Raw genomic sequence first — 18,264 nt, forward strand, 5'->3', positions numbered from 1 at the left:
GTGTAAGGACTACGCTAATTCTTTTACAATTATAATCTCATCTAAGCCCCAAGACAATCCTGAAAGGTGAGTTTTATTGTCATCAGCCCATTTAGAGGTAGAGAAACTATGGATTAGACAGATTAGAAAACTGGTAGGACATCATGCAGCTATTAAGGGTCGAGCTGGGAGTCCTGTTTGGGTTGGCTCTAAAACTCTTGCCCTTGACTCTTAGTAACATGTCTCACTTACTACACCTTGGATATGAGCCAGGTGCTCAGCGAGACATTCTATGTGTGTGTGCTCCAACAGCACTGAAAAATTCAGAGATGTGCTTGTTCCCAACTTATGGGATGCTCACAAGGGGTAAGGAGCTAGTAAGCTGGTGATGACAGCCTTCAAACCCAGGCCTGTCTGATTTCAAAGCCCATTTTCCTAAGGATAATGATACGGTTGGAAGAGCAACAGTACACTGGGACCACTGCCAGATCCTGCATAGATACTGAACGGGGAGGTCACAGATCCTCTGTTCCTGTCCTATATCTGTCTATGAATGTCTCTCCCACCAGACTATGAATTCTTTTGAATTCTTTTTTGAGATGGAGTCTTGCTCTGTCACCAGGCTGGAGTTCAGTGGTGCGATCTTGGCTCAAGATCTACCTCCCGGGCTCAAGCGATTCTCCTGCCTCAGCCTCCTGAGTAGCTGGAACTACAGGCGCTCACCACCATGCCCGGCTAATATTTTGTATTTTAGTAGAGACGGGGTTTCACCATGTTGGCCAGGATGGTCTCCATCTCCTGACCTTGTGATTCACCCGCCTTGGCCTTCCAAAGTGCTGGGATTACAGGTGAGAGCCACCGCGCCCAGCCTGAATTCTTTGAATGCTGCAAATATGCCTGATTCACTTTTGTGTTTCCCCTGCAGGGTCTAACTTCCTGTATTTGAGCGCTGAGGGTTTTGTCATATGGTTGTTTTTTTTTTTTTTTTTTTTGAGACGGACTCTCACTCTGTCACCTAGGCTGGAGTGCAGTGGCGTGATCTCGGTTCAATGCAACCTCTGCCTCCCGGGTTCAAGTGATTCTCCTGCCTCAGCATCCCAAGTAGCTGGGGCTACAGGCATGCATAACCACACCTGGCTAATTTTAGTAGCGACGGGGTTTTGCCATATTGGCCAGGCTGGTCTTGAACTCCCAACCTCAGGTGATCCGCCCATCTTGGCCTTCCAAAGTGCTGGGACTACAGGTGTGAGCCACCGTGCCCGGCCATATTCTTCATCTTTAAGATGATTTTTATGCTCCTGTTTATCGAGTGTTTACTATGCATGTGACAAGCACTGTGCTAACCACTTTATAGACATGATCTCATCTTCAGTTTCCTGAACGCTTTCAGAAGAGTTAAGAAGAAAGCAAAGAATCATCCCATGACCACATGGACAAGGGATGAGGAAGAAAAAGCATTTGGGGGAAGGGGGAGGGGACACACCCAACCCCTTCCAAGAGCTGGGATCAAGTTCTGCCTGAGGAACGTATCCAACTTAGTGTTTCAGCTCCTCTGATTTTCCTTCACTCAGATATCCTCATCTGCTCGTTCTGTTTTTGTGTATATTTTTACAAGCTGCTTTAGATCCTTATTGGAAGGAAGCAGAGACCATAAAGGTCTGTTCTTGCTGGGTAGTAAGTGAGGTACAGAAAACAAAGAGATAAAAGCAGGTATGGCAATTCCTGAACAGCTGGAAAGGACAAGTGTCACTCACTTGTGGTCCCCCAGCACCTGCCCTAGGCTGGCCACCCGGCCCCTCCCAATCCATCTTCCTCCCAGCAGCAAAATCAGGCTTCCTAAAATGCAAATCGGTTCAAGTCCCTTCTCCACTTAGTAAACTCTCTGGCTCATTCACCTGAGGATGCTGCCTGCTAGCATTCAAGGCTCTGTAAGACCTGAAGCCATCAATTTCTGGGATCAGCAGGGCTCTCCTGCCTTCACATGGGATGCCGGGGCTCATCCCCTACCCTCATCCCCACCCGAAAGCTTCCAGCATTCCCTCAGGCCTCCCACAACTCCCTGCAAGCTGTGTTGGAACTGTTCAATGATCTGCTGTCATCACCCCCAAAGCCCCATCTGAACTACCCAAGGGCAGGACTACATGTGTCCTGCTCCCTGCTGTGTGCCCACAACACTCAATACAAGTTTATCGAAAACAGGCCAGACATGTGTGTGGCTCCTGCCCTCAGGGCGTGTCCTGGGACAGAGACAGAGTATCTGCCTGTGGTTGCCCTGGATAGCTCATTCGCTGAGAGGCCCCTTCAGGTGACTATGACGTGTTATTTTCTGAGCACCTACTATGTACCAGGCACTGTGCTAACAAGTGGTTCACATCCAGGATCTCATTTAATCCCCCAACAAACCTGTGGGGAAATGTCATCCTCACTCGACGGGTGGGGAGGCTGAGGTTCAGGATGGCTAACAGACCGTGAGGACACCAAGCCTGTAAGCAGTAGCGCCAGGACTCAGTCCCATCCTGGCTGCCTTCACTGCTCTGACCTTGACCCTGTGCTGCCCTGCTGCTCCTCGAAAGCTCCAGTCCTAACACTGACTGGCCCAACTGACAGGTGGGCACCATTGCTGCTGTTAAGTGATGCCACCCACTGCTACCCCTGCCCTAGCAGTGAGACTGAGCCCTGCCTCCCTTGGCCAGCCCCCACCCAGCCCTTGTCCCCAGAGGGAATCCCGCATACTTGGCCCGATTTTCTGGAATGGCTCCGGGGGCTCCTCCTTCACCTCGTCAGTGGCCACGACACCTTGGTCGAAAGGGTCTGTGGGAGAACATATGGCCCTCAGCAACCTGGTCCCCCAGGTCTCAGGAGCCCAGCCGGGGACAGGGGAGGTGATGAGCAGCCCCAAGGACTTACCTGCCCGGTTCTCGGGGGCCCCTTCCACACTAAATACTGTGCCCGGGCGGGAGGCAGCAGCCGCAGAAGGAAAGAAGCAAACAGGAGCCCTGTTAGTCCCTGCCCAGAGCAGCCTCTGCCGCCGCTCCCAGCCCCTACCCCCATGGGTTTGCCTTGGGGCCCAGGTGGGCTGCCCTGGCCACTGTGGAAGCCCCCCAAAACCAGGACAACACAAGGATACATCCCAACCAGGACACAGCCTGGGCCTCAATCCCTTGTCCTCACTAGGATGGACACCCACCCATGGTGCAGGCAGACAGTTTGCCTGGATCTGTTTCTGATTGCCCGCATGGCTTCAAGGGGCCAGGGCAGGAGAAAAGAGGAAGAGATCAGGAGGAGAGAGAAAGAGGAGGTGAGAAAACGGACGGGCTAGTGGTAACAGGTGGTGGGCCTGGTTGTCACACCTTGAGATGGGCTGAGGGTGTGGGGCTAGACGGGGAACCCGTAAGGCCCTTCCATGGTCTAAGACCCTCTTTCTAGGATTTTTAAGACTCAAAAATGTGTTAACTGTATTGTTCTAATTTCTAATTGTCTAATCTAAGATGCTAAAAGGCCATCATTCGTTTTTTAAAACCGGTTTAATTTCATCAGAACATAAAAATGCTCAATACGAAACTATAAAATGACTTGATATGAAATTCCAATATTCGACTAATTTTGACCTATAAAAATGGCAAGTTCACTTGGGTTAACCTAAATAGAAGTCACGTGGAGTATGAGGGTGACGTTCCCGCCCCCAGAATCCTCCAGGGCTGGTCATCCCCCTCGTGGTTCTGGCTACTGCCTGGCCTTTTTCTGGGTAAGAGGGAGGAGGGAGGCGGGGAGGGCTGGAGGCTGGTGTCTCTGAGGAAGGGCGTTTCTTGGCATGGCTCCAGGGAGTGAGGGGCCTGACTCACCATCCACTGCGTGCAGGTCTCGGTGCTCTTGGAAACAGCTGTAGTATTTGTACTTCTTCCCGCAGATGTCACACGTGTACCTGAAATTGTCTGCATGGGATGAAAACACACACCTGGTTGGTTACCAGGGCTTCAGCCATGTGGGGTGGGGTTTTTCTTGCCAGATCATCTCAGAAACCAAAGACGAAACTAGCCCAGTCTGGCCCCAACTGAATGACCCCATGGAGAATCAGTTCCTGAGCCAGTCTGTACCTTGGCACTGCCCGTCTTCTAGAACACAGAAGGGCATGGCACCACCTACCCTCTGGAACACCCAGCTTCTCCTCTCCGATATGCAGGAGGGTGAAGCTCCTGCCTCAGTGCTGGCCCCACCCTCCACCCCAAGCCAGCCTTGTATTGCCTCCTGGGTCCACAGGATGTAGGCTGGGGTGTCAGGGGTCGTCTGTGGAGATCCAGACCACACAAGGTGACTGGGAGCCCAGAAGTGACTCCAAAACCAACCCCCAAACCTGCCCTAGGTGAGCTGAGTTCCTTGCGGCCTGGTTCCCAAATGGTCTGGCACACCCTTTGCAGAAGCTCTGTGAGAATAACAATCACTGCAGCGCCCATGCCCAGGTGCTACAGCAACCAGGGCAGCAGGCCAGGCTCTTCCTCTCCATCTCCTCTGTTCTTGCCGCAGAGGGAGGAAGCTGTCTCTCATTTTACACACGAGGAAACTGAGGATCAGAAGGGACATGCCCCAAGGGCACAGCCGGGAGGGCCTGTGATAAGCAGCCTTGGGGATAGCACCCAGGGCTCCTTGCCTCTTGATGCTCATGCCCTACATCACCCCTTCCCTGTGAGTCTGGGCTAGACCTGGTAACTGACTTCTAATGAACAGAATGCAGTGAAAGTGACTGCATATCACTTCTGAGGGTAGCTTACAAAAGACCGAGACTTCTGTTTCAAGCATACCTTCTCTCTCTGGCTCACACCTGCTGGCCTCTGGGTTGTGAGCTGCCATGAGAGGATGAAGTGAGGGGTCAGGGCCAGCTAGCCAGGGAGGCTGGGTAGAGACAAGCAAGTGGACAGGTGGCAGCAGATGGTGGGCAGCGTGAGAGAGATCCCACGAGAGACCCAGGTGACCAGGAGCTGAGGGCAGCCTCTGGTGAATAGCCAGTGAGGCCCTCAGTCTAAGGGCTTGGGAAGGACCGACCCTAGTAGGGTTGTTAACCTGCTAACAACCACGCGAGTGAGTTTAAAAGCAGCTCTTTCTCCAGTCAAGCCTTGAGATGAGACCACAGCCCTGGCCAAGTCCTTGCCTCCAACCAGGAAAAGACCCAGCACCAGAGGACCCAGCAAAGCCATATCCAAATTCTTGACCCTAGAAACTGAGGGATAATCAAAGCTTGTTGTTTCTAGTCATTAAGTTTTAAGGACATCTGTTACACAGCAATAGATAACTAACATGGGGTCAGAGTTTGGATGATCCCCCGGGTCTACCCAACATCTGAAGCTGGACATAGGACATGACCCCCTCCACAATGGCACACTCTAATGTTTGCACTGGCACGGACCTCACGTGTGTGTTCCTTGGGCTGATGTAGGCAGGGCCTATCAATCCCACCTCCCCAGGCACAGGGAGGCTTGGTGGTATGCTCAAGGCTGCCCAGTGGGGGTGGTGGATGGGGGAGGGAGAGCTAGGATTCAAACATTCACTAACTCCAAGCTAAGGCTGAGTCAGGGCATGTGGCCCTTCTCTGTCTGAATAAGCCGCAAATCAGTACTGGGCTCGGGGAACTCTCTCCTGGTCCCTCTCCTGTCCCCCAGAACCCAAATACAGGATCTGATGCTTGCCAAATGTGACCTAATACTGTCACAAATATCAATGTGACAGTAGCATGAGGGGCTAATCTTTTATTCCTTAGTGGACAGATGGGTGAGTGAATATGTCTTTATGCTTCTATGTATGACTGTACTATTTTCCTAATAAATAAGTGAAAAGTCCTAGAACTGTTAAGAAAATGTGTGAGACCTCATTTCTAGGCCTGCCTCCACTATTCACAAGCTGTATGACTCCCCCTCTCTGGGACTTAGTGTCCTCATCTGCAGAATGGGTGGGCTGGACTCAATATTCTCATTTGGGCCCTTTTGGCTTCATGACTCCACGACCAGGCTCCGGCAAAGCAGAGGCCAGGCATTCTAAGCAGGCGCTGCCAGTCTGGGTCAGGGCAGGGCTGCGGGACTGAGAATAAAACAGTGCGCAATGGCCGCGGGGAGGAAACTCCACAGGGAGGAAGGGAAAAGTGATGGAAGGACTAAAAATACCCCTGCTATAGAACCCTCAGCAGCCAGCAAGCCTGCGGACAACGGAAGCCAGACGGAACACAACAGATCATTGAGGGGCTGCTGGAGAAGCCAGGGGCCCAGAATAGCTGAGGAAGGAAAGATAAATAGGGAAGTTCTTTAAATGTGTGGCTGACCGCAGTCAGTTCATGGGAGCCGGAAAAGAATGGAGCTATTGAGGGAGATGGGAGCCAAGGGCCAGGCTGGGGCTGGGGCTGGGGCAGGATAGGCGGGGCTGAAGGAGGAGGGCCCAGCTCCCACCTCCTCCCAGCTGGGGTCCTGTGGCAGGTGTCTAGCCAACCTGGACCGCAGATTCCTCTCTGGAACATGCCGGCTTCTCCTTTGGCACAAGAATCCAAATGGAGTGGATGGGAACGTGTCTTAGAAGAAATGCTGTTGGGACCCAGGACAGTTAAAATCCTTTTTCAGTCATCGGCACCTCTTCAAACTGCTCTGGTTTGGGGGTTTGTTGGGCAGGGGGTGGTAATGTTTATTTATTATGTTAAAAATCTTTTTTTATGATGGTGTGGTGTAACAAACCCATAGAACGGGGATTGGCACGCAACAGTCTGTGGGCCAAATCCTGCCCACCATCTGTTTTGGTAAGGAATTCATTTACATATTATCTCTGTTCCTGGCACGTTCCCACTACGAGGGCAGGGCTGAACACTTGTGATGGAGACGTCTGGCCTATGAAGTCTAAAATACTTACCATCTGGTCCTCTACAGAAAAATGTTGCTAACCCCGGGTGTAGAAAAGTGTACAAACGCTAAGTATACAGCTTGTTCAATTTCCACAAACCGAAACCACCCATGTAACCGACACCCAGCTCAAGAAACAGAGCCCAGAAGCCCCTTCCCCAGGGGAGCCCCTCTTCTGACTTCTACCGGCAATAGTCAGTTTTAGCTGCTTTTGCCCTTTCTCTATGCACAATCTTAGAGGATGAACCCTGTGTATGCCTGGCCTCTTTTGCTCACCATTGTGTGTGCATCATCCATGTTGCTGTGTATAGCTATAAATTGTTCATTCTCACTACCGTAGTCTTCTGTGTCACTAGACTTATCCATTCAATGAGCACTAGGCATTTGGGGGTTTCTAGTTCGTTAGGAATCGTGTACTAAGAACATTCTAGTTAGCATCTTTCAGCAGATATGCACACATTTCTGTTGGCAACATACCTACAGGTGGAACTGTGACTTCTGAAGCTTCGTATTATTGGGTGGGGAGACTCCATCCTAGTCTACACCAGCCCGGCTGCTCGCTTACCAGGCGCTTGGGGTCTAGAACTGGAGGAATGGCAAGCAGGGCCTGTGAGCAGCAGTGCTGTTGCAGATGGCAAAGCCCTGTGCCACCCCAGGTGCTGGGATATGGCACCCCAGGGCAAATCACCAATAAGCAATTAGTGCCCCTGGCTGTGGGGGCTCAGGAGAAAACTCTCCAAAGCAGTGTTTCCCAAAGGTCAGCTACAGAGCCCCAGAGTCATGGGTGAGAGTCAAAAGAACACAAGAAACTGCATATCCTGGGCACCCATGGGAGATGCACGGCTGTGTCTGTCAATGAAGAGCTGGAAAGGTCCACAAGAAAGAAACCTGCTCACCTTAGTGAAACTCAAGGTCTCCCAAAGTTACTTGGCCGGAGAAATTGTCACGGACAGAACACCACTAACCTTCCCAGAATGAGCTTGCCACGGAGCACGCTTTGGGAAGGGCTGCTCTGAGGCACCGTGTTGTGGTTTTGTAAGGATGGGCTGGCCCCAAAGCTTGGACCCCAGCACTGTGTCTCTCAGAGGCCACCTGGAGCAGTTCTGGGGGAGGGAACGAGCAGCTCCTCTTTGTCCCACCCCAAGCCCTCGCCCCTCAGCAGCCCATGGAGGAAAAAGTACTCACTACTTTGGGAGGCTCCCTCCCCTGAGGTGGCTTCAGTGTCTGCAAAGAGAGAGAGAGAGAGAGAGAGGGAGGGGGGTGAAGCTACCGGGCCAATGATAGGGCCAGTGCCAAACACAAGAGAGAACATGGAAGCCACAGGGGACGAGCTCACAGTCCCGCCCCGGGCCCCTGATGTCAGCCTCTCCTCCCTGTCTGCCAGGCTCCGGGGGAAACAGATGCCATCCCTCCTGTCTCCAACTCCCAAGCTTGTCATGAGGAACACATGCACTGACCCCAGCACATGCCCTGTGGGGGCCACTGACACCGAGCAGTGATGAGATGTCCTGGGAGGTGTGACGCCCGTGGGGAGCAGGGGGAGCCCTGGGGCACAGGCCTGGTGTGTCCTGCGGAGTCTCCCTCCCATGCCCACGCTGTCCCGCATCAGGAGGCCTCCCTTCTTCTGCCTGGCACCCTATCTTACTGATGAAAGTGGGAGGAGAATGGGAAAGGCTGGAGCTGTCAGGGCCTCTGGGGTCACCCATGAGGGGCCCAAGTGGGAAACAGACAGATAGTGGGAGGGGCGGCCCCTGGGCTCTGCCCCAGGGATACTCCTCTCACCTCGGTGTGCCCGCACGTGGGTCTGGAAGCAGTTGTAATACTTGTACTTCTTGCCACAGATTCCACATTCATAAGACCCTGGAAAACAGAAGAGGAAAGGACTGGTCACCCAACCTCTGTGGGTCCCAGGACCCACAGGCGATGCCTACAAGTGTGGCTAACTCTCTGTCCCAGGGGCAGAGATGGTCCCTGGCAAGGAGGCAGCACTGAGCTAGGAGTCAGGAGGCCCGGGTCTAGATCCAGGTTTGCCTCCCACTCCCTTGGGAAAGGCACCGCCCCCCATCTCTGGGCCTCAGTTTCCAAATCTGTAAGATGGAGAAGGTAACTTCTTCAGCTAATTCTCAGCCCTACACCTTGAGGGGAAAAAGGAGATGAACGTAAAAGTGCTCTGAAAGGAATATATTGCATCCACATAAGGAAATCATCACTTCAGTGCATTACAATAATTTCCAGCGACCCCTTTTCCTTGCCAAAATGGGACAGAGATTAAGACAGACTGAATCAGACACACCTGGGTCCCTGTCCCTGTTCTGTCACTTACCAGCAGCATGACCTTGGTAATTTCCTTAGGTGCATGAAGCCTCGGTCTGCTGATCTGCAGAATGGGACCACATGTACCTACCTCATAGGGTGGCCCTATACTCCCTGTAGGAAGTGCCCAGCCCTACCATAGACATGCTTGGCAAGGAGAGGACCCCCCAACATCCGCTGAGGAGTTGCCTTGTTCCCTCAGACACACAGAGACCGACATGGTGTAAATGCCTGCCTCTAACCCCCACAGCCCCTTGCCAGGCCCTTCTCCCAAGAGCAGGGAGACTGAATTGGCTGAGTTCCTAGTGGGCACTGCAGAGAGGTTAAAAGACGAGCCTGCCATGTAAAGGCCAGAGCAAAGGCCCATGGCAAGAAGCCAAGAAGAGCCCCTCAGATCCAGCCTGGCAGGGACCTCAGGGGCAGAGACCCTGCCTGCTCCTCCACCTAAAACAGCCCTCATGAAGGCCTGATGCCACCTGGGCCCAGGCCTTGCTCTTCCTAACAGAACAGCCAGGGAGCATGGGCAAATGCAGAGGCCCCGGTCCACTCCAGGCTTAGCAATCTAGAGTGGCTGGGGTGGGGACTTGCCTATTGCAAGGTCCCCAGGAAATTCTGATACCCAGCATCTGGGGATGGGAGAGGCAGACCTGGGATAAGAGTCTTAACTCTGCCATTTACTGGCTGGGCCTCAATTTCCTCCTGGGAAAAATGTGGATGATTCAAGCGTGTTGGTGTGAAGACTGAGTTTGCATGAACAGTATTCCCAGCACAAGACCAGACCCAACATGAAGGTGAAGATCATTAACTCCTATTCCGTTAGTCTTGCCTGGAAGCAGAGGCCCATTTCCTGGGTGTGTACCCGAGGCATAAGGTGAAGGCAGAAGAGCACTGGATGTGGAGTCTGAAGCCTAGTTCAGCTCTGCTATCCCTTAGCTCGGGGGGGTGTCCAACTTTTTGGTTTCCCTGGGTCACACCGGAAGAAGAATTGTCTTGGGCCACACACAAAATACACTAACACAAACGATGGCTGATGAGAAAAAAAAAAAAACAAAACACGAATCACAAAAAAAACTCATAAACTTTTAAGAAAATTTACAACTTTGTGTTGGGCCGCATTCAAAGCCATCCTGGGCCACATGCGGTCATGGACCGTGGGTTGTACAAGCTTGCCTTGTCTGTTCGATCTCGGACACATCCTTTTACCTGTCCGAGCCTCTGTTTCCCCACCTGCAACACCGGACTCCGATTCCTACAATTTATGACTGAGGTCCGTATCAACGAGGTTCATCGTGTGAATCAGTTGGCACACCACAGGTACTGAGGTATGGGAGCCGGTGCCACCGGTACTACTGTGGGTCACTCCAGGGGCCGCTGTCATCCCAATGCCAGCGTGGGATTTAGTAGTCTGTTATTTAGTGGTTTGTATGTGTATTACCCTTGTCACGCAGGGAAAAATACAATCACGTGGAGGGCAAAGATCAGATTGCATACTTCTTTGTATTTAGCCCTGTGATTGGCACACAGCGAGGGCTCCATAAATCCATGGTGTCTTGCTGTTGTACTCATCTGTCACTGAGTAATAATGCCTCCAACTCTCTTCCTGCTGCCTCCACCCACTCTTCAGCAGTTTCTGCCAATTCCCCTTCAACCAGTGAAGAATTTACGAGTGCCTGCAACGTGCCGGGCACTGAGGCCCCAGCAATGAGCAAGGTGCGCTCCCTGTCCTCTAATAGGAAGCAGACAGGCCAGCTGGCACGGGGACAATGCAGGATGATGGCGTTAGGGCAGCAAGTGCAGGGCCTGGGGGCACAGAGGTAGGACTCTGGCCCAACTGCAGTGGGGGGGCCCAAGTCAGTGGAGTGGATACTGTTTACAGCCAAGCCAAGTCCTGACTGGTAGGCAGTATGGAGTTTACCCCAAGCTGTGGGAGAGCTGAGGGCACATGCAGCCTTGACTGCAGGTGTCACCCCACAGAGGGAATCAACGGGGGCATGATGGCTCCTCAGCCTCTCCTCAGCTGGCTCCTGACCCCCAATGCAGAGTGAGACAGCCTGTCTGGAACACAGAGTCTCTGGACTGAGCACTGTGTGCTGGCAGGAGGAACCCTGAGCCTGCCCCTCATGCAGCGTAAAACCCACGGCCCCGCGTGCCCCTCGCTCAGCCTAAAGCCCAGGAACCCGCCTGCCTCTCACTCAGCGTAAAGCCCAGGACCCCACCTGCGCCTTGCTCAGCCTGACTCTGGGCTTCAGGTTCCCCTATGTGATGGGGCCAGAAAGCTGAGAGGTGGGGCATGGGGAGAGTTCACCAGAGTGGCAGCCCTCAGTGCAGCAATGCCAGCAAACCTGGGTGCAAACCCTGGCTCACCACATCCCAGCAGAGGGAGCCCTGGACAAGTCATGGAACGACCCACACCTTAGGTTTCCTCTCTGTAACACTGTTCACCCCTTGGGGGGACGGGTTGTGAGGGACAACATGGTGGCTCCTTAGCACAGGGCCTGGTCCACAGCAGGCACATGATACAGGTCAGCTGCTATTACTAGCAGCATTTTCCAAAGTTTATTCTTTGGAACCCAACTTCCTGAATGCACCACAGGAAAAAGAGGACCATGGCCAAGTGCGCACGAGGGAGACCTCATGGCGTGGCCCATCCTGGGGAGGCCGGTGTACAGGAGCAGCCGCAGGCCCTGCGAAGTCCTGCAGGGAGAGAGGTCAACTACTGTTTAACCCAGGGTCTCCCAAACACATTTGGCTTGGAACCCTCTTGTCCCCTTGGCCTGTTTCAGAGTTGTGGCCCTTACTTCCTATGGCAGCACTTCTGCTGCCAAAATGCTCTGGACATTCTAGGCGTCCAGATTTCCACGTGCTCTATCGTCCCTCCAGTAGTCCAGTACTGGAGTCCAGGGTCCCAGGGCAGGCTCCGATTTGCTAAGGACAGGGGATGAAGAAGGTGGCCCCTCTTGACCCTGAGATGCTAGCAGGGCCTGCTTACTCAGTCTGTAGCTGATGGCTGTGTCCAGCTGTGCCCCCACCCATACTGGCCCCGAATCAGGCACTACCCCTTGGCCATCACGTACCAGATGCATATCTCAATGCTTGGTCAAAAATCCAGGTCCCTGAATACCGGCTTCGCACAGATCCACCGTGGGGGCTGCCTTCGGGCGCTTTTCCATCTGAATTACGTAAGAAATCAGAAAGAGCCCTTAAAGTTGGAGAATGCCTGGAAGGTTAGGGAAGGGGCGAAGTTGGCTGCACTTTGAGAAGTGTGGACAAGATCACACTGCCTACCTCTTCATTAAAAACCTTGTGCTGGCCAAGGGGCATCCACGTGTTCCCCAGGGAGGCTGGTGCACGGCACGGCAGAATATAGCAGCCATGGGCCAACAGCTCCCTGAATTCAGTTTTGTGTTTTCTCTGTATTCTGATTCATCATATGATTAGAACACACAATTTCTACCCAAAAACCCTCCAGCAAAATGACCCTCCAAGGAGATGTGCCCCACGGGTGCAGTGCCCATGCATCCCCATGGCCTGTGGCCACCACAGACCCAGACTGATGCAGTGGGGCAAGGAAGGCCTTCTTGGGGACTCAGCTCAGACAGTCTCCAGCCCCGATGCCTGATTCCCTGCCCAGCACGCTCCCTCTTCTGTTCATCCCAGCCACTTTTTCCCTCTATGAACCATGGCTGTCACCATCACCGCCTGTCTGGGTTCACTTCATCTGCAATCTTTCCATGCAGACTGACCTCTGCCCCACTGCATGGGTGAGGAAGCAGAGGCTAGGGCAGCTGTGTGCAGCATCTCACCCAATTCACGCAGCCAGCTAGTGGGCTCGGGGTCCTGGCTCAGAGGCTTCTCACACCAGCTCAGTTCATCCTCACAATTACAGCAGGTAAAGGTGACTATTATCCCCATTTTTCAGGTGAGGAAAGTGAGGACCAGAGAGGCAACGCATAGCACCAGAGGTCGGTCAGATCTGATTTGCTCCCAAGCCACACAACTAGCCTCTTGGAAAGCACCATGAAGAAATGGTGCTTGTGGGCTGTGCGCAGTGCATCCCAGCATTTTGGGAGGCCAAGGCAGGCAGATCACTTGAGTTCATGAGTTCAAGACCAGCCTGGGCAACATAGCAAGACCCCCATCTCTACAGAAAATACAAAAATTAGCTGGGCATGGTGGAGCGCACCTGTAGTCCCAGCTACTTGGGAGGTTGAGGTGAGAGGAACACTTGAGCCCTGGAGGTCAAGGCTGCAGTGAGCTGTGATCATGCCACCGCACTCCAGCCTGGGCAACAGAGTAAGACTCTATCTCAAAAAAAGAAGGAAGAAAAAAGAAGAAGAAGAAAGAAGAGGAAGAGGAAGAGGAAGAAGGAGAAGGGGAAGAGGAAGAAGGGGAAGAGGAAGAAAGGGAAGAGGAAGAAGGGGAAGAAGAAGAAAGGGAAGAAGAAGAAAAAAGAAAGAAGAAGACAGAAGAAAGAAGAAGGAAGAAGGAAGAAGAAAGAAGAAAGAAGAAGAGAGAGAGAGAACGAACCTTTACTAGGTCTCGTTTCTGTCCACCATCTTCCCAGAAGTCCTCATGAGGCTGGCAACTCAACATCCATTGCAAGGATGAGCATAAGGTTCTAGCAGTTCAGCTAGTGGCTAGCAAGGAACTGAGTTCAAAATAGGCCTTGGGGATCCAGAGCCATGCTACTGCCACTACCCCAGGTCACCCGCTGGATGCCAAGCGAGCTGTGTGTTCCTTTCAGTCATAGCACTTTCCTTAAATGCTACAGGGGAGTAGAGTCCCCCACTATGTCTGGTGCTGCCATAGGACTCCCAAGAGTCCCCTATTGAGAGCCCTGGGACTGCTGCCAGGGATGGCTGGCAGGGCTTGCCAGCACACAGGAGGCAGGAGCGGACTTTTCCTCTCCCCATTCCTGCTATTATAAGTGATGCAACAGTTGCCATCCCAACAAATTCGAGTTCACAGCTCCCACTGAGCACTTTCCCTAAACACCTGGCTTAGCTCCCTCCCAGAGCATCAGACAGACCAGGTGAGGCCAGGGGCTCTAGTTCCTGAGGTCACAGAGGGAGACTCTGGGAAGATGCCTAAGAGAGGATGCAGGCTTCTGAGAAAGAATGTAGGGTAGCAACCCTTTGCACCCAGCCAGGTCTAGAGAAGCTCAGACACCTTTCAGGATACACAAAATGTGACAAGACAGAAATCCAAAGCCGGTGAATGAGAGAAGAAAAACACAACGGTAGGGACAGAAGGCTGGTTCCTTACAATGGACAGTCCCATATTTAACTCGGAGCGTCTCGGGAGCCGCTATTCAGAGAACAAATGCTCAGGAGTGTGTGCAGCCTTCTCTGTTCAAACATGCAACAGGAGCTGGGTCCAGGGCTTGCCGAAGGACAGGGGATCCGAACAGGGAAGGCATGGACAAGTGGGTTTCCTGAGGCTCTGGGGCTTGGCCTCAAACCAAATGTCCTCTGGAGCAGGGTCTTCCGAGTGAAGCACAAATCTCCCGGGGGTGTGTGGCGGCTGCCCAAGGGGTAAGTAGGTCCACGCAGCCTTAAGAGAACCATCAGCTTCTAAATGTGTTCTTTCCTAATATCAATGTGCCAGAGAACCTGGCAGGTGGGAGGCTCCACTTGCCAGTTCTTCCTACTCTCACCTTCACCCTTGTGCCATGTTACAAACAAAAGATGATCTTTTCACCCACCCCTAATCCTACTGTGGTGGCTGCCCCAAGAGATGAGAACCTTGGGGCTCCAAGCAAAGAGGTGACCCTACAATACCGGTGTTGGGCTCAGAAAGTGAGTGGATCTAATGACCAGGAACAACTCCTTTTTCAAATCGGGTGATTTCCAATTCTCTCCTCTCAACAAAATTAAAGGAGGATCTAATGGAGTTGTCAGCGAAGAGACCATTAAAAAATTGTCTGATGATAGACCCCCGTATGATTTCTGGCATACAACTTGGAAGGAATTCAAAGAATTGAGTGACACTGCTAAAACAAAACTCTATCCCCTGCCAGCTACTTATTTATGTGACTGAGCTTTCTAAGCACTTAGACCTACAAAAACCAAAAGATAGGAATTAAATTAATGCCGAATCTTGTCTCCTTCTAGCAATAAGAAATATTAATTCACAGATACATGAGCCAATTGAGAAAGAAATGAAGCCCTATCCATTTCATTAAGAGATGTGTTTTCAATAATTTTTTACTTTCACATTTACTATTTACCTAAATTTGTTTTTGATGAATTGTATGCTAATAACAACTCAATCTGGAAAAAAATGTTGGAGAATGTACAGCTTTATGATCCCAGGAATTTTTTTTTTTCAGAAATTTCAATTTCAATTTATGTACATCTTGCTATGGCATATGAGTATGAAACAGTAATCAATAAAAGACTTTCAAGCATAAAAAATATATTGTGCATTAGGATAAAACCCTGTGGGGGCAGTGGACTGGAAACATGAGCTCATGGAGAAAAAGGAAAGATGTAAAATTTCTGACTCTTAAAGATAGGCCTGTTCATATGTTTTTGAAGTGATGATGGCGGATATCAAATAGCGGTAGTGTTTGGATTCCCTTGGCTACGTTTTGAAAATTGGTTCACAGTTTTGTTCCAAAATGCCACTTTTTTTTTTTTACACAATATCCTGGAAATTATATCCTTTGCAATGATTTAAACTTTGAATAAAAATGTTAGATGTCAACTCAAACTTGTGAAAAAGAATATACAGTATTCAAAATTCTTTTAGGAGGTATTGAGCAAAAACAAATGTTTGAAAACCTTGGCCTTTTAGGTTCTTATCACTCTAGAGGTAACCCCAGAGGTATCAATGTCCTGGGGTTTCAGCTAATATTACTGGTACTGGTTTTACATTTTTTGTCCCCTGTTAAAAACACTTGCATACCTATTATTTCACTCTGCCCCCAACAATTCTACTGGAAAGAGGGGCAGACTTTATTCTACCTACTGACCATTCAAGACACGGTGGCTTAGAGACGTTAAGGAGCTTATCCAGGGCCCCACAGTAGGGTAAACCCTGGGCTCTTGACTTACAGCCCAGGGGCCCTTTCTAACAGGGACCCTCCAACCCTTCAGACCACAAGAGGAAGCGTCAGTAGCAGAGACAGGACACGCCTGGGAGGGTGGCCAGAACTCCTCCTTTCGGAGTGGCTGCAGCAAAGAGCTGAGTGTTGGTTCTGGCAGGCTCTTGGGTGAGGCCCTGCCAACAACCTATTGAAACAGGAAACTGACTATCAGCTGGCACGATGAAGCAAGACCTGGCACCTACGCTGCCTGGGTCTGTCACAGGCTGAAACCCACGTGGCTGTGTCTGAATGACTGTCAAGCTCTTCTGCTGCTCCTTCCTGCGCCATAGCCTGGCTGCTGCCTCCTGGCTGGAGCTCCTTCCTCCTCTTTCCCTGGCTCCCCTGGCTGCCCTATGTGTGTGAGAACACCTCTGTACCTTGGTCCTGAAAAGCTTGCTGACTAGAAACATCCTTGCAGAATCCAGTCTCCCATCTATCTCATCCTTGACTCCCCATCCTGCACTCTGTCCAGTGACCCTCCCTGATCACCTACGTCAGGACGGGGAACTCACTCCCTCACAGGCTTATGTCCAGTTACCAAACAGTTCCCATGATCACACGAAGTCCTTCCTTTTACCGAGTTGAAATCCCCTCCTGGAGACTTCTCCGTATTGGCTGGGACACCCTGGAATGTGTCTGCTCCATGTGCCCCTTGCAAAATGCTGTAAGCTGTGAATATTTAGATTCCATCACCCCCCACTTCACACCTCCACTATCCCCAGTCTCCTCCCAACCCAGGACAAAGAGCCCTTAGCTTCTCCACAGGCCTTCTCTCCGCACTGAGCTAACTCTCTGGGGGAATAACCCAGTCGGTCCCTGTCTCTCATCTGAAGAGGAGTCAAGTCCAGGCCACTCGTGCCCTCCACGGTCTCCTGCACTGCTACTGAGGAAGCTCATTAAGTCTCGGGTCTCCGGGCCCCTACTGCTCTCCCTGGACTCCCTTGTTGGTAACCACCCCTGGATTAAGGACCAGTGGTTTCACAGCACGGGAAAGAGTACCCACAGCTGGACAGCACAGCTGGACCACCATCATGGGATGCGGGCACCCTTATCTCTCAGAGCCAGGAAACAGTCTACGGGCTGGATGCCCTGATTCATCAAGAAGAATGGCAAGTAGGTTTCCACTTCTAATTTTTCAATTCTAGCTGACTGGCAGAGACCTTTTGGTGTACTGTGTTGAGAAGGATTCTGAGGTGCATCATTGGACAATGTACAGTAATCAATTCGCAGTGTCTGCCATGAACATGGGATTGCCATGAACCTGGAGCGAGGCTGGGTGAGTGAAGTAACCAGGAGGCCCTTGGCCCCACAGGAGCAATGGCAGTGCCTTGTGTTTACTACTTCTCCTAGAGGAGCCCCTAAAATCTCAAGTGTGGTCCGCCCTTCCTTCTTAGGGCTGCCGTACAGAGCTGTTCATACAGCCTGTCAGGTGGGTGCAGGTGTCTGTCAACTTCCTTTCTTTCATTTCTGCTTTTATCCAACAAAGTTATGAAGTTTAGTATCTATCATCTCTGCTGTTCTTGCTATAAAAGGAAGCTCCTGGTCTTGCCCCCAAATCCTGCACCAGCTCCAACAGCGGTGACTTACTTTCTCCGAGTGAGAGACGCCCTTCTCAGCACAGGGAATTCTCTGGGCAGCAGGGAAGCAGCAGCAACCACTGCGAACTTGGCAGTCATCCTCCTGGGCACTGATGCCCCTCCTGACGCCAGCAGGAGAAGCTGCCAAATGCCATCTGCGTGTCCATGACCCAGGCTCCTCCACGGGAAGTGCCTTGGATAATGTTTGTGTCACTGGGAACATTGTTTGTCTGATGGCTATTAAAGGGCCAGTGTGGACTCGCAGAGGCTCCCTCATGGGGCAGCACTGGGTGATTGAACAGGAACACTATTCTACTCAGCCACAGAGCCTGTCTCTGAGCCCAGAGCGGGGCTGGGTGAGCGAAGTACTCAGGAGGCCCTTGGCACCACAGCACCCAGTAGTCCCCTGCCAAGTGCCCCAGGAACACGTTAACTC

General features: G+C 51.8%; 1 protein-coding gene across 4 annotated transcripts in view; it reads right to left on the minus strand.

Annotated features, from left to right (window-relative positions):
- ZNF618 (zinc finger protein 618) overlaps positions 1-18,264 on the minus strand; it is a 169,589-nt gene that overhangs the window by 35,093 nt on the left and 116,232 nt on the right. For 3 of the 4 annotated variants that reach the window (XM_025360813.1, XM_025360811.1, XM_025360814.1), the window contains exons 4-8: positions 8,631-8,708; positions 8,034-8,072; positions 3,822-3,911; positions 2,887-2,922; positions 2,713-2,790 (exon numbers count right to left, since the gene is read on the minus strand). In XM_025360813.1, the coding sequence (XP_025216598.1) occupies positions 2,713-2,790; positions 2,887-2,922; positions 3,822-3,911; positions 8,034-8,072; positions 8,631-8,708 (321 nt within the window). Of the gene's footprint in view, positions 1-2,712; positions 2,791-2,886; positions 2,923-3,821; positions 3,912-8,033; positions 8,073-8,630; positions 8,709-12,235; positions 12,332-18,264 lie in introns of all 4 variants that reach the window. The other variant, XM_025360810.1, reaches the window with a different exon arrangement.

This window comes from Theropithecus gelada, chromosome 15, assembly GCF_003255815.1.
Source record: "Theropithecus gelada isolate Dixy chromosome 15, Tgel_1.0, whole genome shotgun sequence".
Lineage (NCBI taxonomy): Eukaryota > Metazoa > Chordata > Mammalia > Primates > Cercopithecidae > Theropithecus > Theropithecus gelada.